The sequence below is a fragment of the Bidens hawaiensis genome, unplaced genomic scaffold, assembly GCF_021521415.1.
Source record: "Bidens hawaiensis isolate Kalapana, Puna unplaced genomic scaffold, B.hawaiensis_p1.1 tig00012273_1, whole genome shotgun sequence".
NCBI lineage: Eukaryota > Viridiplantae > Streptophyta > Magnoliopsida > Asterales > Asteraceae > Bidens > Bidens hawaiensis.
In genome coordinates, this window is record NW_027491995.1 from 437,214 (window position 1) to 462,909 (window position 25,696).

General features: G+C 36.6%; 1 protein-coding gene across 2 annotated transcripts; it reads right to left on the reverse strand.

The window, feature by feature from the left end:
• Positions 1-325: 325 nt before the first annotated feature.
• Positions 326-5,946, reverse strand: LOC143540536 (uncharacterized). Of its 2 annotated transcripts, none has more exons than XM_077033566.1 (8): positions 5,766-5,946; positions 4,351-4,458; positions 3,590-4,273; positions 3,423-3,502; positions 1,886-2,344; positions 951-1,037; positions 759-856; positions 326-611 (listed from the first exon to the last, which is right to left on the reverse strand). In XM_077033566.1, the coding sequence occupies exons 1-8, from the start codon at positions 5,770-5,772 to the stop codon at positions 542-544; spliced, it is 1,593 nt and encodes a 530-aa protein (XP_076889681.1). In that variant the 5' UTR covers positions 5,773-5,946; the 3' UTR covers positions 326-541. The 2 variants fall into 2 exon arrangements, with proteins under 2 accessions (XP_076889681.1, XP_076889680.1); XM_077033565.1 differs by having other exon boundaries at positions 936-1,037.
• Positions 5,947-25,696: the final 19,750 nt, after the last annotated feature.

The window sequence follows — 25,696 nt, forward strand, 5'->3', positions numbered from 1 at the left end:
AGACACAATTATTGTTTCATTAAGATCCATGTTTATGTAGGTACGAATTAATGGCTCATCAAACCAATTATAATGTATCTCAAACCCATCGTCTCCTTCCCAAGTATAGAATCATGGAGTGCTAGGCTGCCCCTCCCACGAAGTGAAACTCATACATCAGTCCGCCCCATCAATCTCAATCCGGCTGAGGAATCCTACCATAGGTGAGTAGACCCCTTTACCCTACCTGTCTTGTCACGGGTGAGACTTGAACCCAAATAACAACACATTTTTGTGACCCAAACCTCTTAACAAGCATTGGTTCATCGGTAAGTTAACAGTAACACAAAAGCTTCAAAAGAGCATCATGAAGTTATGTCAACATTTCATTATATTAAACAATCGAGCTTCATAAGCACGAATTTGGACAAAAGCCGATCATATATACACCTTCAAAAAGAAAAAATCAAGCAGCTCGATAGATCGGTTTCAACTTCAACTCAACCTCCAAGAATTTAGACTATTAAACAACTAGATTTTGATTTAACAACACAATAACTTCTCAATCGCCTGAAGAAGTAGGTTCTGCAGTTTCATCGTCGCTAAAACTAGAAGTCATATGTGCAGTTGACCTGAAAATGCAAAGAATCATAATTTCAGTATTCTAAACTTGTAATCCCATATTGTTATGATATAGTTATTATAATAATATTTCATAAATCTAGAGAGAAGGATTTTAAGAAGAATCTATTATAAGCGTTTAAAATACAAGTTTTAACCTTTTAGTCTTGTTGACCATAAGAGGAAAGTCAACCAACGGCTCTTTCCTTGGATACACTTGATTAGGCATGAAGTCACCCCTGCTTCTCTTTGTAACCTTCAATGATAAAAATATATAAAAATTATTTTAAAGTCACACTTAGACTGCATTAATGTTATGAAGGACCTGTGCACACCGAATCAGTCCTCACCCTCATTTCATTTCCGGGATGAATCTTTTGAGAAACCATTTTGGAGTATTCATCAATTCCTCTTCTTTCTCTGTCAAATTCAACAACCTGCACGAATCATTCGTTAGAGAAATAACGTCTTTCCAGAAAATATAGCAAAACTGGTAGACCAGATAATATTTAACATTGACCCGTTTGTATAAAAACGGGCCAATTCATCTTATTGAAAACGGGTCAAATGTAGAAATTTAGCTATGCATAGGCTTGTAAACAAACTGAACAATCAGTGAATCATTCGTGAACCGTTTGGCAGAAAGTTCGTTTGTTTAATAAACGAATGAACATGATCAACTTCTTTTGTTAATTTAGTTAAACGAACGAACATAACACGTCTCATTCGTTTATGTTCGTTCGTTTACCATCTATGTTTGTTACTTGCGTTTGTATAAGTTTGTTCTTTTACGTTCGTTAATATATATGTTGAAATTTTTTAGGTCCATTACAATTAAGTATAGTTTTTACAGCTTTTAGGACCATCAATGATTCACAGTACTTCTAATTGAATTTAGCTCACTTATGTTTACGCTTGTGAACCATTCGTTTATACTTTTAACGAGCAAAAATAAACATAAACACGTCCATTTTTTAGCAAACGAACACGAACAAGAAAACTCCATTCGTTTAATTGTTTGTGTTCGATCATTTGTTAGTTTAAGTTATATGAACAAACGCAAACACAACCCCTTCACGTCTGTTCGGTTCATTTACACCCTTACATATACCTAATCATGTTAACTCAAAAGAAACTAACTTTATCACTTTAATAATATTGTTTTATCAAATCTGTAAGTAAATTTATTAAAAAGCCCATCCTGTTTTCACCCACACAAGGTGATTTATTCATTTTGCCACATGTGCGAAACGGTAATAAAGAAGGATTTAAGGTTAGACCAGACCTTAGGAGCCTTTCTGGAAAGCCCTCTATCTTCAAGTTGAAGAATTTCACCGCGCTTAAACGTGAAATCAGAAGTCAAAGGGTCAACACGCGCTCTATAATTAACCTTTGTGGGCCCGTTATGAGTGTAACTCTCTGCTTGCTTACCATCAAAGTTTTTTCCGTACCCAATTAGATGATGATTAGATGAAGAATCTGATCTCCTAATTACGCCCGGACCATGTTTTATTCTTGTCTCAAATTGGTGGTCATGAGGTGAAGTTTCTCCAGCTGAGTCATCATGTACTACCGCCATATGTAAACTACTCTCAGGTAGAGAATGCCTACTTTGTTTAGAAACAGGAAGTGTTGACTTATATTGACTTTTTTCGTGATTCTTGGATGTGTGCCTTATATCTATGCCTGATGGTTCGACTAAATCCATGGGATCATAGCTCTTTGGATTGTATCTTTCATGCATCTGCAATAAGACAATATAATATTATAACCTCATATGATAATATAGCATAGCATTGCCTTATATCTACATATGAAAAGAGGTAAAGTGTAAACATCACATTTTACAAAATTGGATGAGCCATAGAGAAGGTTACAAAATAATCTTATGGTAGAGAGAGCGTAAGTGGGGTAAACGGTTACAAAATCGTCTTATGTATTGCACTTAGAGCATTGTGTACAGGTGCATTATGCGTAGTTCTCGACATAATACTGATTCTGAGAACATCACTCGCACTATATATATATGTGTGTGTGTGCACACACGTATGTGTAGAATGCATAAATGTTCATGAGGTGGTAATTTTAACATGTTTACTTATGAAGGGGGCAAGTCGTGTTATGTTTACTCAAATGGGTCATATACATAATATAAAAAATATTAGCTTAACAGGAAAAGAGCCAAACAGGTCGGAATTCAGCCAATGGGTATTTTGGATGCATAAAACAACCTGAAAAACTTTATTTGAAAAATCAGATTACCGCTGAAGTTATATATCTTTTGTTATCATATCTGATTGTGTGATACACTATGTATTTAAACAATTGCATAAATAGTGTCACAGATCGACACAGCTGACAGCCCAATAAATACCACAAGCTGCCTACTTTTACTCGACAGATACCAAATTTAATCCAACCCATATGAAAAGTTCCTTTTTTGAATCAATTCGTTTGAATAACTCTCGTTTTGACCCAACACGAAAAATATCCAATTTTGACCCAACCCATATGAAAACTTCCCATACTGACCCAACTAGTATGAAAAAAATCCATTTTGACACGTTACCCAACCCATCAATTTTCTTATTTCAATTTTAATGCCTAGGAGAAAATGTTCAATACTTTCATATTGTACAACGGTATTACATACCTATGCACATGAAAATCATCACCCATAGCTGAGACCCCCAACATCCAATTCCCACCATCCTAAGTAACACTTAACTGTATGTACCACCATTCTTAATAGCAGAAACGATAACCTGAACTTGCTAAAATGAAGTTCTAAAATTTCCCAAAAAAACATGACGAAAGCATACCTTGCTTCCATTAGGAAACCGAAAAGTTCTAGATGCTTCTAGTGGATAAAGTGCAGTGCGGTCATCAGCATAGTAAGATTCTGCAAGTATATCAGCAACTCACATTTTAAGAATCATAACAACATTAAGACAATCTATAACAAATAACTAAAATTTAAACTACTTACGGTTGACTGGAAGTTTGACCGGGTTCTCAAACGCACCAGGAGGAAGTGGCTCAAATTCAATACCAAGTGGCGGACCATCCTCCCTATAGTTCCTACCCAACTGCCTTTTGACAGCTGTAATCGCTGCATTCTCTACTTGACCCTTCACCTTTAAATATCCTGATGGGCCCGCCCTGCCCTTTACACTTTTCAAATCGTTAAAAGTTGGATACTTTGACGTCAACGTACCTAATCGGTCCACATTTTGAGAGTAGAAATTATCATTCAATGGAGAGCTACTTCCAGAAGATGTGTCATCATCATCATCGCCACCACCGTCACCATTATCATTATCATCATCATCCTCATCCTCATCCTCAATAATATTATTGTGATGACTTTGGTCAAATGGGACTTCTATTGGTAAGACTTCAGTAGTAAACCTTCTACTTTCAACTTCTTTTAACTCATAATGTCTGTTATCTCCTTGTTTGGTGCTGCCACATGAATCTTGTCTGAGTCCGCTGCCACGGTCCTGTATGACACCACTTGACCGGTCTTGTTTTCCGTGTGGGCCTACTTCATCATTTAATATTTTTTTGTCCTTTAGTCTCCTGTGACAAAACCACCCGGAAACTTGTTTTTCTGTCAGTCCTATTGACTCTGCGAGGTCTGTTTTCATTGTCTCTGTCGGATATTTATGTTCTGCAAAAAAAAGTATAACTTATAGTGACCATATTTCACATATTATATATTTAATGAAAATAGAAGTTGCAATATACCATTATAGAAGTTTTCTAGGGCTGTAATTTGAGCTTGTGTTTTGACAGTTCTCTTCGGTTTCTTATCTGTACTAGCTCTATTTTCATCTGCATGAACTTCTTGAGGATCTACAGTATTAAATTAAGAAAAATTTATAAAAGTAAAATCATACAACGTAGATACTATAATAATCTTAATCCCAAAACATTCATAGAAGTTACTAAAACATATGTAAATTAATACTAATCAAAATTCCTAGTTAACACATTGCACGTTCAACATACACTACATAAGTTTAAAAAACTATATCAGAAACATATTTCTCTATTATGCTTATTGAGAAACAATATTGAACAAATATAGTAATATACAGATAATTTATTTCCAAAGCTTACCCTTTTGCTAGAACAAGCAAAAGCTACGTTTATAGGGAGATGTGTCAACTTTCAAATGGGAAAGTAAGTTGGCCATTATACTCATCAAATGTTAAAAAACAGTGTTTCAAAAGTTCATCTAATCATGCTCAGTGCATGAATATGCTAACAAAAGAATTCATACTCGTCTTGTTTCAAAGAGGGTCACTTATTGCTGTTTTACATCATCATTATTTCTGTTTAAGACTGAAAAGTCCTGGTCAAATAACATGACATAACTTTCATTTGCAAATACAACGTGAATATAGCTTCATCACGCAAGCGCCACATATTCTGAAATATGGATATGGAAGCAATCAATCGTATTATAAGATTATAAAACACTCGTTGGCACGTCATATTAATAATTACAGTATGAATATAGGTCCGTTTTATTAGAGGGTGAATCACGTGTGTGTGTAGAATCAAACAATTAATGATTGCAAAATGAATAACATGACTCAGGTGCCACAACCTCTGATATATCGGAAGCAATCAATCATGTTACAAGAATGAGTCTGAAATAAAAAATACTTTCCCAACTACATTATCTTAAACATGCACCGGTTTCCATGTCCATATAAATTCATTTTCAAAGTTCAAGCCACACAAATGGCAAATCATAAACTACTTATGTTCCTCACAGTACAGCAGTAAGCAACACCTACTCTGCATTGTTTCCCACAAACAAAAAAGTTTTGTTTACAACGAGAAGTCGTGTCTCGCGTGTTTGTTATGCACACGAAGCAAACGTTTGATAACTTCTTCGTCCCTTCAGTTCTTTTCACATATTAGTCTCGTACAAACCCTAATTTAGATCCCTAATTACACAAACGCAATAAAGAAAAAACAATGATCCAAAAGATCTTTGAGAGTTTCTCTTTTTGTACAGGCACAAAACTGATGCTAACTTTATTAATAAATAAAATCAACACCAATTCCCTTCTTATATCACACAGTTTTCAATTCAATAATAATAATAATTACTAACAATGAGAATCGACAATTAGGTGAAAACATACCTTCCATTAGGGTGGATTTTTGTGTGATAAGCTATTTATTTATCGTAGGGTCCAATTCACCATTATCAAGTGCTAATATTTGTGAATTAGGGTTTATTCGAAGGTTGAGTTTGATTGTGAATAATAACAACAACAACAAGAAGAAGAAGAAGAAAACCAAAATGCTGTTGCCCGATTCAATTCAATTCAACCAACAATTTCAACTCATTTCTTTATTTCTTCATTTTTATAACTCCAAATGTTATGTATTTTTAGTTTTGTAATAATAAGATTCTAAAACGAGGCTACTTTTAATTTTATTTAATTAGATAAAAACAAATAATTAAAGATACTAGCATTAAGATCAACCGTTTCATATTATATTTGACGAAGCCATCTGGTTATTTATTTTATTTTACTTTTGATTTTTTTCTCATTTTAATGAATGGCTTTAAAGAAATATACTAAGAGATTAAAAATACGATTAACCTTTAAATAAAAAACTGTCAAATATGACAAGACTACTACCAAAAAAAAGTAATTTCTTTACTAAAAGAAAATTATCATTAGTAATCTATCAGTTCATTAACGAAAAAAAAAATAGCTTAAATTAAAGAATTTTAATTATCTGTCAAAACACAATACGTTTCAATACATTGTTTTTTCCCTTTTGTAAGTGTTTTGTTTATTTATTTCAACTTTGTTAATTCTTAATCCCAACTTTTATGTATATTTATAATTACGAATGTATTAAGATAACATAATTTTAGCTATGTAATAATATTCTAGGTATATTTTTAACTTTATTTGGTCACTCAAAGTACATTTTCTATCATAAATACTAGTATTTAAAATCAACTGTTACAGATAATTTTTTTTTTCATATAGTCATAAATGTTCTTTTCAGTTAATAAACTTTTCAGTATAAAATTCTCAAAGTCTTACCTTTGTAAGAGATTTAAACACACTATCTCACTTTTGTGAAGTAGTGATTGAAGAAGCGATGTTGTCTACTTTAGTTTTGAATTTTTGTCATTTTGATGTATGAATTTGAAGAAGTGTGTTAGTATCTACAATTAACTCTTGAGGAAACTTTTTTCATATATCACATTTATTGGGTCGTTATATTCGAACACTATCCCTATGGTGTGTTAACAACTCTATATGGTTCGTATAGAGGCTATACGAGTCGTATAGCCCTCACATGACTAACTAATATACAAATGACAGCTTTCCAGTCTATACGGGTCATATAGCCCCTATACGAGTCGTATAGGCTTCAAACATCTGACATTTTCCATCACAAAAGGACAAAATCTTGCACATATACGGCTCATATAGCCCCTATACGAGTCGTATAGGCGCATATGGTGTCCAAATAACTTATATGTGTGTGAATAACCTATGCCAAAGAAAGGGTCGTTATATTCAAACAATGGCCATTGATAACCATGTCACACCCCAACCTACGGCGGAAATGTCGGGGCGTGAGCTAATTGTCACAACTCTCAAGGTACTATCATGAAATTATAAAGCGACAATATCTAATTAATTTATTTATTATCAAACAACATTTAAATACAACAAAAATAAAGAAAATTATAAATACAAAAACCAACTAATCTTGTATATGTTTATTATCCTAAAGTCATCTCTACGTGAGCTTCAGTTCGATAAGCAATCCAAATCTATAACCTGCAAATGCGTACACAATATATATATGGCAACAACACATGTTGAGTGAGTAAAACACCAGTTCCAAACACAACAATAATAATATATAATAAATAAAGAAAGATGCAAACTGTTCCTATGTGATTAAACAGTTAAACCATAGCACATAAACAAATCACAAAATATAAAGTAAGGGCTAAACCGTTGCCATGCGAATGGGCATTGGTTACCAAAAAAATGAGATGTCAGTGAAACCATTGTCAATGCGTCGGACGTCGGCCACTACGACGGTTGTATGATCATACTAGACTAAAAATATGTTGGACCTCTCCAAATGCGATTCAAGTAAGCAAGTAAGCAAATAGCAAGTTAGGCATAAACTGATATACACACAAGGATTAAACAGTTGCGGTTTTGAATACTAGTGTCACACCCCGCCTCGGCGGAATCGCGAGCGTGCGACGAATCATGGATAATCACAGCTATTGATTAAAGCAAACATCACATTCAAAGATCACCAAATAGTTTAATTATTTTACAAAATAAAAGGTTTGAAAGTATTTCAAAACATGACATAACTATAGGATTCCCAATTCTATGACTCAAAATAATTTAAGTTATAGACAAAAATCCTCCAAAATAGGTGATCCGGCATGCAATGCTTGGTTCCCATAATACTTCTTACTTGTTTAGCGACCTGAAAAACATACTTGAAAACGTCAACGTAATGTCGGTGAGCTCACAAGTTTAATGACACAATATAAATCATTTGTTTCGAAAAGTTAAAACGTTTATGTTAAATAAGGAACTTAAAAAGGTGTAAAGTAAAACTAACGTAATGCATGATCCTCCGTAAACTTGCAAGGAGTACGAATTAATATATAACACATGAGCCTATAATCAAACCTAAATCCGTTATGAATCCCGATAACCGTGCCAACACGGTGTGAATTATAGAATATATGTTCCCATTAACATGTCGGTTAGAGCGACTAACCATGAGCGGGGGATCAATCCCGATAGTACTACCCACATATTCCTCGGCTAAACCCATAGTTGATGATTATAGAATGCATTGATCCGGAGATCTAAGGGCCTCGAGTTACTCATGATTATATAAAGATCATTTATTATGCATTAAAAGATTTAGTATGTTTCCACCCAAAAAATAGTAAAACAATAAAGAGGGGTTGTGAAACTCACCTTAGTGTTGGTGAGTGGTGATGACAAGGATCTTGACGTTATCCGACCTAAGTATGTCATATGACAAGTACGGGCTATTGTTAGGGTCCGCACGGCATATTAGTTATGTCGGTTTATGCTATGTGTTCATCCAACAACCTAGACCTAGGCATGGTACGACTCGTTGGTGATACGTTAAGTTTAATATATTATGTTTCGTAAATATATATTCATATACTTATCTTATAAGTAATAGTAAATAAAATATATATTACACTGTATCTTTATTTTAAAGGAAAATTGTATTTGTATGTATTTATATTAATAAATATATTACTTGCATAAACATATTTTGAGAAACCATAAGTATTTATTCAACCAAGAATACATATTATTGTAAAAATGATTTTAAATAAATTATCATACCTTGTACTTTTATGGACTTTAAGAAATTAACAAGTAAATAGCTACTAGATACTTATATATGTGTGTGTTATAAGTACAACTATGTCTATGTTTTTACACAAAACCTCTAACTAGTTTAAAAGAATATATAATATTGAATATATTTATTCTTATGTATGGTTAAACCAAGTTCATAAAAACTAAATTACTTTATTAAATAAACTTATAATTTGTAAAGTAACACTCAGGTGTTTCTTTTTAAATAAATTTATTCATAACTAGTTTTGATATTTAAAAAAAATATATATATAATATCTTCAAGACACAAAAGTAATAAATTTATAATATTTTATTCTATTCAAGTAACTTATTAGTTTAAGTTTAACCACCATCTTATTTAGTGTGTCCATAATAATTCTTTGTTCAAACACAACTCATTTTATATGTTTTTAGTCTACTAAGTCTATGTTAAGTTTTAGTTTTTGGCCATCATGATTTCTATGTCCTATATTTACTAGGTGTGTCTTACAAGATTTATGAGTTATAAATATATTTTAAGTGACAACATTTTAGATTCCATAGTTTTATGCTGCGTTCATATTTATTAAATGCTAGTTTAACAAGGTTAGCCACTTTGTTATATTGTTAGTTTTGTTTTGTTATTTTTACTTGGATGAACTAAACATAGCCTAAACTAGATTTATAGTGTAAGGAGAGGGTTATAATGGTGTTCATACCACTAGACAAGCTAGGTGGAGATTTCTAGTGGTGAGATGAAGATGATCTTGATCAATCCAAAACAACTTCTAGTTCTTGTAAAACCTCTCTACTCCTAGTTCCTCCTTGCGCTTAAACACCTTTTCTTGAACTTAACTAGGCCATGGAGAAACTTGTTTAATGATTAGGTTGGTGATGTTGGATGAGAATCGAGCAAGTGGGTGGGGATGTTTTGTGTTCGGTTATGGTAAAAAAAAGGAAATAAGGGAGTGTGGGATATAAAGGTGGTGGCTTCAATTTGTAATATATCAGAGTGTTTTGGTTTGCAACTGTTGTGACATGGTGCCATGGTTCTTATATAGACTTTTACTCATGCATTATAATATTATTAATATCAACTATGTGAGGATGGATGTGTGCATCTGTGAGTGAATGTATGGTAGAGAGAGCGAGGAATTGAGTTAAACTGCTTTCAGTACTTGACTTTTTCCTAAACCATTTATATGCTAAAACTCAATTCAGCCATTATTTTTGGTCTATCCTCTACAGTAGTTCCTACTTTACTTGTTTTCTATCACCTTTAGTGGGTGTTTGGTAGAGAGATTTGAGGGTGGATAATTAGGTTTCTCTTGTTTGGGAGAATTAGGCGGAGAATTGGGCGGAGAATTGGTTTTCTCTGAGAATTGGGTGTAGGCAAAAAGTAGAGAAATCCAATTCTCTCCATTTGGAAGAGAAATGGAATTCTCTCTGCTTCTAAATCGCGTCTCTGCTCTACTCCGTTCGCGTATGATGATGATGATGCTCCGACCGGCGATGGTGATGATGATGCCGACGTCCGGCACGGCGGCCGACGCCGCAGCCACGTCCGTTCGCGTCTCTGAGCCAAAACGAAACCCTAAATCGCGAGGCGGTGTTGCGAGGCGGAACCCTAAATCGCGGTGTTGATGTTGCGCGGCGATGATGATGACGCTCTACTCCGTTCGCGGTGTTGCGACGCGTCTCTGAGCCACCATTTCTCCACCATGATGATGCCGAGGCGGAACCCTAATCACGTCTCTGCTCCCGTTTCTCCACCCATTTCTCTATTGTACCAAACAAAGGAAATGATTGTCAATTCTCCACCCATTTCTATTTCTCTCCAATTCCATTTCTCTCCCATTTCTATTTCCATTTCTTCCCATTCTTTTTCTCTGTACCAAACACCCCCTTAGTGTACGTTTGAGAAGGGTGCATGCATGTGTGGTTAATTTAGTTTTTATACCATTATTTAATATCTAATCTGTAGGTAACAATAAAATACAAAGGGTAGGGTCACAAGTGGGATTTGGAGAAAGGAAGTGGCATGGGTTGAAAATCCTTTTTCTCTTGTTTGACTTGTCATGCATCCAAATTTTTGCAAATTCTATTCTTGCCATGCCTTTGACTTGAGACATATGACCAAGACCTTACTTTTTAGATTCCTTCACCAAATACTGTAAATATGTGGAAGTGTGCGTATTATATTTTACTGAATTCGATAGGTTAAATTAGTTGATTGGTTTGTTTTGGCCAAAGTAGGTTAGTGTAGGTCTTGACATTTTTAAGTATTTACATTATAATTAGTTTAGCTTATATATTCTATTAATTGAAACCTTTGTATATCTTAAGGCTAAATTTGATGTTCACTACAATTATATAGGCGTGAACAAAAAATATCAAAAGGCTATTAGCTTCAAGTTTAGATTTTTATTTTCATATTTAGTCGTAAATTAGGTTGGTTTACGTGGTTTGGTTCACCGCATTCTTAGTTATTGTCACATTTCGGACACGGTTTGAAATCGTTATTTAAATACATATAAGATATATATAAACATAATATAATGTATTGTTCTTTCTATATGTGCTAGTTTAATACTCCAAAATATAGTATCACAAACTTTTGTGTGTGATGGGTACTTGTATGTGTGACATGGTAATTCCTATAATTACCTAGTGTACGTAATGAATGTATTTGGAATTTATAATCTCTAAATGATGAATGATCATGCATGCGTGTTAAAATGCCTATGATAAATAATAAAAATTATATTTATTAATGAGTTGTACGAATATTGACCTGAAAGTGTCGGTTGTCATATTCTCCCCCTGTTAAGAAAATTTCGGCCCGAAATTTTATTCGTGTTACCTGGGCCGGTTCCTTTGGGAATAGGTGAGGGTTCTTCAATAAAGTGAAGCTTGTCATTAATTCTGATCTCGTCAGGTGGGATGATGAGCATATTATCAGCTAAACACTTCTTCAGATTCGACACGTGGAAAGTGTCATGAATGCTACTAAGTTCTAACGGAAACTTGAGTTTGTATGCAACGGGACCAATTCTTGCCAAAATTTCAAATGGTCTAATGAACCTAGGATTGAGTTTACCTCGCTTACCAAATGTAGGACAGGTTCGGGACTCGGTTTCCCAACGATTCACGGGGCAACGTGTTAGAGTGCGGAATCCTCTAACACGGCGATTCGGTGGTGATCAACGGGCACGTAGGTACGATTCCTAAAGGTGTTTGACGCCTAGGATTGGAGGAAACGACCAAGAACACGAAGAACGCTCGAGAGTGTTTCTGGAGGCTGCTGCTTCTCTGATTTACGTGAGTGTGAGTTGTGTTAAAAAGCCTGTGTGAAATTTCCTAAGTAACGTTTATATATCGAAGACTCGTTCGATCGAATGAGATACCCATTCGATCGAATGAGATCTGGTTCGATCGAATCAGTGACTGATTCGATCGAATCAGCTTCGTTTGACATTTTCAGTACGTTAACTTGGTTTCACGATCGTTGGTTTCTTGTTGAACCAACCTGATAGAACTGGGGACATACATGTGACATTTCATGTCCTAACAAACTCCCCCTTGGAGCCAGTTCTATTTGCTTGTAACCAATCGAGTTCTCTTGCTCGACCGTAACTCCCCCTTGGAGTTATCTCACTCTCTCTTTTCTTAAAACTAGTGGTGCATACATTGCATCCACAAACTCCTTTCTTCATGGAGTTCTCTCTTTACCAAATGGTACAGTCAGTCAGACTTACCATAGGTTCCGCATATCCTGAGATGCTGTCAATTGGAATTTTGGATTAACATTTAAGCACAATTGTATTAGATTTGCAAAATTTACATTAAAGCATAATCTATCACAATATTCCAAATCATATTTCATTCAATTCAAAACCATTACAACCAGAAGATTTAACTTTGAATTACAACAAGAAACAAGATAAACGATAGACATGACAATTAATCTTCAGTTTCTTGGGCATACTTCTTCTGTTGTTCTTTCCAATTTGATCCTGCATGTATGTCATAGGCAAAGCAAATCCTAATGACATTTCTGTACGTTAACGCTTGCTCTATGTCTTCGGGAGCGTAAAGAATCTCTGTCTTGTACAACGTATAGACATCCTCTCTTGACAAATTTGTGAGCCACATTGGATCAAAAATACGAATTGTGCTCCAATTTCCATTGTCATTGAGCACAATAACTGCCTCATGCAGTTTTCCATCATAGTACCAATGCCTGAATGATTTGTAGAAGTCCTGCTTCATCTTTCTAAGAGGAATCTTCTTCATTGTGAGTGGTGGCATGTACTTCAAAATAACTTTTGGCCTGTTGGTGATCGGATCGATCTCTTTTTTGCTTAGATATCTCTTCGGCCTTTGTGGTGTGATCATCTTCCATTTTGTGTTGTACTCTTTTCGCAACACATTCTGATAATACGTGGCAAATGGAGATGAGTTGGCGTATAGCAGATCAAGATAATTCAGACGGTTCAGATCATGAGTAGGAAGGGTCTTCAAATCAGTAATACGTTGAAAGTATTCAACCCCCCTTTCTCTCTTGACAGCTACGCAGTTAAGATCCTTCAGACATGCCCAAGCGATAATTTCTCCTGAAGTTCTGCGACCCTTCATTTTATATGACGTTGTATGAGGAATGGTCGGCTTCGCTTGTTGTCTAGATCTTATCTTCTCAAAAATAGCATTGAATGCTTTCTTGCATTCCTCGGTTTTCTCTAAAAATTCGGCTTGATCCGCTTCAGAAGGTTGTTCCATATTATTTGACCTTTCTTCAGCCTTTTTCTGCATTTCCTCCTCTGTTACATTTTGGAAGAAACTTGCAAAGTTAGGAAGATCGTTTGAGACGTATAGTATTCAGGATACTCTTCCTTTGACAAGTCTTCCATTTCAACGTCATCAAATTGAGAGGGATCGACGTGTGAGGGATCAGTGGCCGTAGATGATGATGATTCAGGTGTAGCAGCAGAAGAAGACGTTTGTTCTGTTGGAGGCAAAGCCAGATACTTGCCTGTTTCTACGTTGGATAACTCAAACATTTGTTCCAATTCTTCTTCTGTGAAATTATGAGAAATTTCACCTTCTTCCAAGTCTCCACTTGCTAAGTTTAGCTGCTCATTTGGATTGTCCAGTAGAAACGTGAAAAATTCTGCTGCTGTTTTTGATTGCAGCGGTTGGACATTAAACGGATTATCATCACCTGTTTGATTAAACAAACACAATGTAACAACAATTGTAAATAAACATATGTAATATCATAAACATGAAATACAATATCATTACATATGAAACTGAGTTTATACAAAAATCATCATTTAACAAGATTTAACATTTAAATCCTCACTACATCCACTCAACTCACTCTTTAGTACCTTCACCACCATCATCTGAAGAGTCAAGTTCGTCTGTGTCCACATCAACATTTGTTGGACCTTCCAAACGTAGAACATCTCCTTTCAGTTCTGTTACTTTCGCCTCAAGGCTTAGATTCGACTCTCGTAGTTCCTTGATAGATTTCACCTTTGACCTCTGATTCAATCGAACTACTGACCGAATCAGTCTCATTCGATCGAACAAGAGACTCGTTCGACCGAATAGACTGATTCGACTCATTCAAACGGCAGCCCAGAATTTGAAGAATCCCGATCGAAATTTTCGATCGTTTAAACGATACACAACACACAGATAGCATCGACTGTAGTTTGTGAACATTTATCAACATTAAACTACAAGTTTTAAACGGTTAAATACAGTTTATTGAGTGTTTCTTTCTAATGTCCGATTCCGAGAACAAAACGACCAAAAACTTGATCAAAACACGGTTATAATCCAAAAATTCTTACATATTTGTGATGTACGTGAAAAACTGAGTAAGATGTATGGATCAAAACGAGGGATTCGCGAAAACGATTTTGAGAGCAATTTTCTGGAAATTTTTCGAACATTTCTGACCGATCGAATGAGTCTGAGTATTTATACTGTTTCTGGACTCATTCGATCGAATGAGATGTCATTCAATCGAATATAATCTCATTCGATCGAATAACATTCCTATTCGTGCGAATGGCAATTCAGTCGTACGAATGAGATTTCATTCGATTCACAGGACTTGTTCGATTGGACCAATCGATCGATTGTGAGTCTATTCGATCGAATAAGTCTCTTCGCAACAACTCTCATTCTCGCAACAACTGACTCGATCGAATCAGCTCATTCGATCGATTTACTCGATCGAATAGCCACATATTCGATCGAATGAGGGAAAAACTTTGAAAAAAATAAACTTTTAAACTTTTTATTCCCCGCCTTCGATCGTGGTGCCTTTGAACCTGCAAGCAAACATAAACTTTTGACACTTGGTTAGTTTTCTTAGACATTTTCCGATAATGTGAGCTTAGTTCCTACAGAACATACAGACCATAAAACATTAGTAAACAAACGGAAAAATATCAGGCACAACCATCTTTGGGTTTTCTTGCCACTTCTTCTTTCTTTCATGCACAGCCGGTTGCGCAGATAAACATTTAGCAACCTGCATGAAGTTTTCTTTCATTCCTACACACTGGATAAACATTTAGTAGGAATAGACAGGGATCAAACTACCTGTCACGATGATTTCTCATCGATTTTCAAACAAACAGAACTAAATAAAATGAAAAATAAATAGAAATAAAATCTTTTTGGGTTTTTTTTTTTTTTTTCAAAGTATTTACAGGGAGGGACAGGGATCAGACTACCTGTCACTGGATGATTATTCATCAACATTAAAGCAGAATAAAAATAAAAAAATAAAAATAATTCAGATTAAAAATCTTTTTGAATTTTTATAATATTCAAACTGAAATAAGCAACTGTACAAAATTTAAAGTACAATATTTTTGGTTGAGAAGGATCTATAATAAGAAATCATACAGACTTATTTGACTATCTACTGAGACTTTTCGTGATTTTTCACATGTTTTTGATTTTTCTGAATAAAAGAAAATACAATATTAAACTAGACATAATGAACATTCTTTTTGTGAGAAAGATCCGAACATGGGATCAGTACTGACATTGTAGCACTCAGTAAGTTCAATTCTTATAATTTCTTTTGGTCGATACATATTACCGATGCGATTATGGGTATATTTGTCCATTTAAACTTAAACAAACATCCTCTCGTCTGTCAATGACCATTTGATAATTGCTTTAATCATATTTCTATGATAATTGCTTGTGATCACAGCTATGTGTCCCACCATATTTTTGATTGACTCATGTAGGACCTCACAACATATTGAACAGTCAAATCGGCGCATCTTATTTTTGACAAACGACCATAAGCTTATAGGATCCCCTTTGTTCGCTTAGACATGTTTTTCACATACGTGTTCGGTATTCATCTACTTGTCCCAAAATCATTTATTTTATTTTTTTCAGGAGATATCCAAGTTATCAGCGCTGTCCAGGTCGATACTTACGTATCACAGAGGGAGATAATAACTTTAGATATACCAGCATGGAAGAGCGCTGTCCAGGTCGATACTTACGTATCACAGAGGGAGATCATTCCAAAACCGGTGGAGCATAAGATATTTAATACAGATATCCAAGTTATCAGCGCTGTCCAGGTCGATACTTACGTATCACAGAGGGAGATAATAACTTTAGATATATCAGCATGGAAGAGCGCTGTCCAGGTCGATACTTACGTATCACAGAGGGAGATCATTCCAAAGCCGGTGGAGTATAAAATATTTAATACTCCTCCTTAATCAACGCATAAAGCATATGATTTAGAAGGGACTTTCGATGAAAGCAGACCTGCAACACGAAGATCTAACATTCTTTAAGAATTTAGGTTTTGGGGGAACCATTTGGGCCGATGGTAATTCGTGTACGCGTGATAAGACATATCCTCAATTGATATTGGTCTTTAGACAGTGACGTCTCGTCAATTTATCTTAGATGTACACCCATAGCTGACAATCTAAATGATTTAGATAGGTCAAATCCAGACTCAATTCAGTAAGATAAGCCTACCAATATATCACATTAGTACTATGCATGACCAATTTTTCACTTTATATCTTTCTAACATCATGCTACTGTCAGTGTGCCATCACTTCCCAAAGGTTGGATACAATTTCTCATTTTCTGATTATTTGAATGTTTTTGGATTTTTTCAATATAAGGAAAATGAAAATAAGCTATACAGAAATAAAAATCTTTTTGATGTCTCAGTATGATAGCGTCTGTGTACTATTATCTTTCTTGTAACAAGATCAACTTCTCAAAATTTTAAAATTTTTGATGTTTTTGGGTTTTTGTATTTTATATTGTTTTTGGTTTTTCTTGAAACCTTTCTCCCCCTAAAAATTATAAAAACAAAATCTTTTTGGATTTTTCAAATTTTTAAGAAAAGAAAAATGAAAAAACAATTTAAATGATATCTTCATTAACAGGTTTAAACATCATTGGAAACCCAAGCCTTTATGGTCTTGGGTTTTCCATTTTCGTCAGGAATTAACAGTTCAATCCATTTACCCTCATTAACACTGTTTTCTGGTTTGACATTGTTATCAACAGTGTTGTTTTCCATTTGTTTCCAACTGTCAGTCTTCTTCTTAGCCTGTTTGACATAGCTGGTTGAAGACTGACTTTCACTTGTTGAAGTGGAAACACTTGGGTTTGAGGGATCAACAACTTTTATTTTAACATTTTGATGTTGTTGTTTCTTCGGTGATCTGTGTGGTGAGGTTGGCTGAGGTTTCCTAGGAGAAACCGACCACGGTGTGTGAGACCGTGTTTGACTTTGAATGTCAACGGTCGGTCGCCTCATAGGAGTTGACTTGACATATCTAGGATCCGGAGTTGATATGTAGTGCTTAGGATCCGTGTACTTGTAGCAGAATCTTGCTACATGGCCAACCTCTCCACATGAGAAACAGTAGTTTCTCTCCCTTTGACGTGGTGGAGAGTAACGACTTTGTTGTTGTTTGTTACCATAGTACCCCTTGGATTTGACATTTTGGGGTGAAGTTTGTCTGGGAGGGGGTTTTGGAAAATTATGTTTTTCATTAAAGTTACCCTCCTTGACAAACTGGGTACCATGTTCCACATGTACTTTCTCAGATTTATGATTAAACTTGTTCTTCTGAGAATTACTTGTTGTTGCCTTTGATTTAGATGTGGATGGGCCTGACTTAGTTGTGGAACCTAAGTCTGTGGCAACAACATTTGGTTTTGGCTTGGTCTCAGGAGCCGGGTCAATGACTTCTTTACCCTTGGACTTTGAAATTTGTTTTGTGTCCTCGGGTGTTTTAACATTTGAGTCATCTTCTGGCACAGCTCCTGGTGTGTTCACAAATTGGTTCAGCACTGGGGGTGGGACATTGTGATATCCCACACCTCTTTCCTTATTGCACCGGAACTTGGGGATAATGTGTTCTAGCAAATAAGAGGAATTGGAGTAACTCTTTAACTTGAAAGTCAATGATTCAAGATCAGCTTTTGTGTTCTCCATTTCCTTTTTCAAGACATTATTTTTATTGATATGAAAGTTTATAGAGTCTTGTTGATTTAGAACACATATCTCCAATTCCTTGTTCTGACGCTTAAGGCTATCAACTTTTTCTTTATAAGCAGACTCTTTCTGCTTCCAAACCTTGTTTTGAGCAAGAGCGTCAGTCAGTTCAATTAAGGATCTTGAGGCTGCTTGTTTATAAGCCTCGAGATCTTCAATTCTCTCTTTCAGAGAATGAATTTCTTGCTCAGACATTTCACATTTTAAACATTTGGTATTTTCTGGTTTGGGAGTAGTCGGGTTAGAACTTACCTTGGCATCATTTGACGTCTCTGCCATGAACGCAAAGTAAAGATTCCCCGCTCTTTCCAGAAAAGATGCAGAAGTTGCTTTTGACAGTACTTCGTTGACTTCTTCAACAGTAGCAACTTCTGCAGGAATTGTTGAACTTGGAGATGATTGAGGAACATTTGACTCTTTTGCTTGATCCTCCTTAATCTCCACTGATGACACTTCAGCTTCATGCTCTCCTTCATTTACTTCAGTAGCTGGCTCATCGACAATGTATTCTTCATCAGTTGAGGAATCATCAGACCCAGATTCTGAGTCTCCATCCACAACGGTGATGTCAGCCATGTTAATGCTGAAGTTCCAGGACTCGCCTTCATCACCTTGAACAGCAAGAGCAGTTTCATTGTTGATGTTGGCGTTGTTTGCTGCTGTTTGATTCTGAGGGACCAGTTGTCTCTCATTGTTGACATTTGCAGCGGCTGCAGCAGGAGTAGATGAAGTTGAAGTAGTTCGGAAGGGATATTGGTGACCTTCCCTCTTTGGTTTAGAGCACTCCTTGGCAAAGTGACCAAGTTCGCCACAGTTGTAGCATTTAACTTTGGTTTTATCAAAACCAAACTTGGATTTATTATTGATTGAAAGGGCTTGGCCTGTTTTCTTAGCCCACTTTCTAGCCCTACGGAACGCGCTGCCAAGTGCCCACATTATGTCGATGCGTTCCATATCGTCTTCATCTAGCTGTTCATAGTCATCGCTGTCCAGATGACTGTTGCCAAGTTTACCAGCCACCATTAAGCTGTATGATTCAATTATTGTGCCTAACGTTGCCATATGTTCTTTGGCAACTTCCACCGTTACCTTTCCCAAGCCTTCGGTGTTTAACGTTGCCTTTTCAGTTGACTTGGGTCCGGAGTTAGAACTTGAATTTCCGGAATTTGATGTTGGTGGTGCAGAAGATCTCGTTTCGGTCCCCTTAGATTGATTTGACATTGAGGAGACAAACGCAGTCTTCATTGGAGCATGGTCATTTGAATCTGACATTGGTGAATTTGACATGTACAGCGACTTGTCAGATGTTGCTCTGGGTTTCCTGGAGGATGCTCTTAATTCAGCATCTTCCTGTCTGATTTCTTTTATAAAGTCAGAAAGAAGAATCGTCTCCAGTTGATGACTTCTTCTCATCACAGTCAGGAAGGTGTTCCAGCTTGTTGGGAGTCCTTGAGCGAGACATCTAACCTTTTCAGTCCCTGTTGTTTTAACATTATAGGACTTTAGCTCTGACATAAGATGATAGAATCTTGACAGCAACGATTCAATGTCTTCGCCGGATTCTAGACCAAACAAATCAAATTCACGCTTTAGCTCCCGTGCGTGAATTTCTCTAAGCGACTCAGATCCTTCGCATCGTTCTACCAGTGCGTTCCAAAGAGTTGACGCTGTTGTGAACTGGTTAAATTGATGGAAGAGATCGCTGGAGAGAGCTTGAGACAGTAAAGAGAAGGCTTTCTTCTCAGCATCAAAGGCTATCTTTTGTTCTTCTGACAGCCTAAAGTAGCTCAGGCTTTCACCATCATCGTTTGTAGGATGCACCCACGTTGTCTGAACCGCTTCCCATAGTCCAGGATTCACACCTGTGATATGGATCTGGAATCTTGTCTTCCAGGTAGTAAACTCATTGAGTGCCATCAACTTTGGAGGCTTGTTGAAGCTTCCAGATTCTGAATCACTCTCAAGGATCGATTGGATCCTTTTGTTTGCACTTGAACTGGCAGACATGTTTGCTTCTTTGTTTTAAACTTTGATCTGTAAACACTTAACAAATAACGTTAGTAACAAAAGTGTCAGTCAATTCTAGTGAAAAAATTCACTTGAAAAGACTGAAAAATAATTGAAAATTTGCTAAGTATTGAGAAATCAGCCTTTTAATCGAATGTGACTTGATTCGATCGAATGTATTCTTTATTCGATCGAATGTGTCCTGATTCAATCAATGCCTGACTGATTCACAGTTCTGGTCTTCTGAAGCTTATCCGATCGAATACGTTCTTGTTCGAGCGAATGAGGTGACAAGTTCGATCGAAGGAGTGTCCGGTTCGATCGAAAGGGTTCTGGCAGTCGAATAAGTAGGAGATCGAATGGGAGGATCGAATATGAGACTTGTTCGATCGACTGGAAGCAGGTTCGATCGAATGGATGAATTTATTCGATCGAATGGACTTGGCGTAAATCACGGCGCGAAAAACTAATTCGGTCAAAATTCAAACTGGTTCGATCGAATAGAAGGCTTATTCGATCGAATGAGTTCCAAAAATACGACTTGTTCGATCGGGATTTTCGGAATTTCCAAACTTAGAAGATTTGACCAGATTTTCGGTTTTAAAATCACTAACACGAATCCTAATCGATTTAGAAGCAAAATAGGACTCTTTTAAGTGTTTTAACACTTAAACAAACAAGTAAACACACAAAAATGGATCAAACGTTTAAAAAACGAAGAACACTTTGAATGTTCTTGATAAAATCCGAAATTTTAAGAGCAAACATTTATGATTTAGACGTGTAAAACGAACACAGATGATTAGAATTGATTGAAAATCAATAAACCAACACTTTTAACACCAAATTTTGAGATCAAAAACCAAAATATTTGACTTTTTATGAGTTTTTGATAAGAACACTAAGAACACCAAGAACAAAAACACTTGTTTTCGAAAATTTTTCAAGCAAAATATATGTATTTGACAAGAAAAACACGAATATCACCACGAATCTTTCGTGAATCAAGAACCTGAAGCTCTGATGCCACTTTGTAGGACCGGTTCGGGACTCGGTTTCCCAACGATTCACGGGGCAACGTGTTAGAGTGCGGAATCCTCTAACACGGCGATTCGGTGGTGATCAACGGGCACGTAGGTACGATTCCTAAAGGTGTTTGACGCCTAGGATTGGAGGAAACGACCAAGAACACGAAGAACGCTCGAGAGTGTTTCTGGAGGCTGCTGCTTCTCTGATTTACGTGAGTGTGAGTTGTGTTAAAAAGCCTGTGTGAAATTTCCTAAGTAACGTTATATATCGAAGACTCGTTCGATCGAATGAGATACCCATTCGATCGAATGAGATCTGGTTCGATCGAATCAGTGACTGATTCGATCGAATCAGCTTCGTTTGACATTTTCAGTACGTTAACTTGGTTTCACGATCGTTGGTTTCTTGTTGAACCAACCTGATAGAACTGGGGACATACATGTGACATTTCATGTCCTAACACCAAACCTAGAAACACCTTTCCAAGGTGAAACCTTAAGAAGAAATTTATCACCGACATTGAACTCTAACGGCTTACGTCTATTATCGGCATAACTTTTCTGTCTATCTCTTGCCGCCTTTATACGATCCCTGATTTGGAATATTTTATCAGTCGTCTCTTGGATGACCTCGGGACCAGTGATCTGTTTGTCACCAAATTCTGCCCAACAGACAGGCGAACGACACTTCCTGCCATAAAGCGCCTCAAACGGTGCAGCTTTAATGCTGGTGTGATAACTATTGTTATAAGAAAACTCAATCAACGGGAGGTGAGTATCCCAATTACCACCAAAGTCCATCACACAAGCACGTAGCATGTCTTCGAAGGTTTGGATGGTTCTTTCGCTCTGGCCATCAGTTTGCGGGTGATAAGCCGTACTCATATCCAATCGAGAACCCAAGGCATTCTGTAATGACCGCCAGAAATTTGATGTGAAACGACTATCCCTATCGGAGATTATAGAGATTGGGACCCCATGTTTTGAAACTATTTCTTTTAGGTAGTGTAAGATCCTAAATATTCTAATAATAAATAAAGAAAGTTGCGTTAAATTGTCGTGCGTTTAATAATATTAACTAACGTCTAATATGGAAAAGATCATGGACTTGGATTTAATTAAGATGGATTAAGGGTAATGGGCCTTAGGTCCATGAGACTTAAGGGGTATAAATACCTCCTTAAATCACCCTTAAACCCTAAACCATCATTCATTTCCATCTTATTCTCTATACATTCAAAACACACACATACACTACACCATATTTCGGCCGAGAGAAAGAGAGGTGAGGTCCGAGAAAGCACACGCGATTCAAGTTAGATACAAGATCTAGAGTGTAACATCCTAAAATTTTAATGTTAATTAAAGGAAGTTATGTTTAGTGATTTCGCGTTATTAATTAATATCGAGTAAGGAGCGGACCATGGACTTGGATTAATTAAGATGGGTTAAACGAGAATGGGCCTTGGATCCATGAAATTTCAGGGATATAAATATCCCCTAAACCTAAAATATCTTTTATTCCATTTATTTCTAACACACTCCAAAACACACACACACCACACAACTTCGCCGGCGGCCGGGAAGAGGGAAGAACCGGGCAGATCCGAGAGAGAGAGAGAGATTAGTTGTGATAACAAGTAAACAAGATCCAAACAAGCTCAAAAAGGTATGATTCTTGATCTTTGAAGTTTAAAGATCCAAGCTTTTTAGTGTATAAACGACCGAAAATGGTCGGGAAGCGTAGTGGGTGATATTGAACCATAGCAAGAGTGTTAAAAACGCTCGAAATGCTGGACAGAAACCAAACAGCGGCTGTCTGGGCAACTTCGCCTGCAAAGCGATAACTTCGCCTTCAAAGCGATAACTTCGCCTTCAAAGCGATAACTTCGCTTACGGCTAAGTTCGCCTAATTGATAACTTCGCTTACGGCTAAGTTCGCCTGATGACAACTTCGCCTAGAGCTAGTTCGCCTGAGGCTTAACTTCGCCTAAAGCCAAGTTCGCCTGATGACAACTTCGCCTAAAGCTAAGTTCGCCTAAGGTTTAACTTCGCCTAAAGCTAAGTTCGCCTAAGGTTTAACTTCGCCTAAAGCTAAGTTCGCCTAAGGTTTAACTTCGCCTAAAGCCAAGTTCGATTAGAAAATAAATTAAAAACCTAATGAAAAATGTGTTAAGACAGTTAATGGAAATAAAATTTTTCCAAGTTAACCTGGCAGCTCGACCCCAGCCAGGGGCTCTGCCCCTTGGACCCTGCTAGGGGCTGCCGCCCCTAGACCCCGCTGCCAGGGGCACTGCCCCCGGACCCCCGTTCGTTGTGGGTCATAAATAGATAGAAATACAACATGAGTAGTAGTAGTTAATTGATACATATACTTGTTATACAGTCAGCCGTGCACTACTGAAGAAAGGGATTACGACTAAAGGTGAACGTAACCGTGTTCAGGTGAGTTTCTAGCCCCATTTATATGTTATGTTTTCGGGGCTGTGTGCATACTCAATATGTTTGTTAATACGCTTATCCTAAGAGATAAGTGTATGCCTTATGTGGATAATATGATATGTATGAATGATTGCTTGATGGTACGTGAACGATCTTCGGATATTGCACGTACTGTCAGGTTGTAACGCTATGTGTAAGGTAAGTATGATATGTATGCTTATGTGTATGAACGTGATAAAGTTAATAAAAGAAGGAAATGACGGTTGCATGGTTGTATGGTTACGAAAAGGGTACCGAGCCCTAATAATACTCGAGGTATGATGTATGGTTGTATGGTAACGAAGAGGGAATCGAACCCTACTAATATTCGAGAACTAGGGAACCGAACCCTACTAATATTCGAGGAAAGAGGGAAACCGAGCCTTAATAATACTCGTGGAAAGAGGGAAACCGAGCCCTAATAATACTCGTGGAAAGAGAGTACCGAGCCCTAATAATACTCGAGGAAGGAGGGTACCGAGCCCTAATAATACTCGAGGAATGTAGGGCGTAATGCTCTTTATAACGTAAGATATGAAGGTAAGTTAATACAAAAGAAAGAATGAAAGTATGAAAGAATGAAAGTATGAAAGTATGAAAGTAAGAAAGTATGAATGAAAGAATATAAGTTTATGTGTATTGTATAGGGTATGATTAACTAGAACTCACTCAGCGTAGCTGACTTTTAGTATGCACGCAGGTGAGTAGGATGAGGCAGCTCGCTTGAGGAGACACGTGGCACTGAATAAGAGTCTGGCATCTGAAGACTTATGATGTTTTAATTTTAATGCTTTAATGTTGAAAGGCAAAGGATGTTTTGAGACAAGTTATGAATTATGTAATGTTTTATGAAAGTTTTATATTCCGCGTAAATGTTTTAATTAACTCTGATATTTAGAACTGTGTTTATGAGTAAATCCAACACGAAAGTAGGGCTACCGGTAACGGGGCCTTACATAGAGCCCTTAAGCAAGCTAACCGAGACCGAAGAACGTATAAAGGTAAGCCGTTTTACCTTTAAAGTTTACAATTTTATACACGTTTAGTCTTGAAACTTGAAACGATAATAGATCGGATCTAAACGAAGCGTAAAGTAGCGAACTTGATGCTAGGACGAACCTAATAAACCCATAAACATGTATGGTTCGTTTAAGATAAACCGTAGATCTTGTATTGAACGTTTATGAAATTAAAGGTCCAAACTTTACGTGTTTTCGGGTCAAATCTTAACCAAAAACGACTACAGGAATAGTCGCGGGTTAGTGAAATACCATATTCTTGGATTTCGTGTTAAACGATTATGATTAAGGGGTTTTAGAGCGAACAGTAACCACTGCTGAACAACTTCGCCTGCAAGCTTAACCTCGCCTGCAAGCTAAGTTCGCCATTGTATGAATTTCGCCGAGTACATAAGTTCGCTGAGTAAGTTCGCCAAGCCATAACTTCGCCTGGTGATAAGTTCGTTCAATGCTAACTTCACCTGAGTTAAGTTCGCTGAACGCTTAACTTCGTTGAATGATAAGTTTGCTTAAAAGATAAGTTCGCTCAACACAAAGTTCGCTTACAGT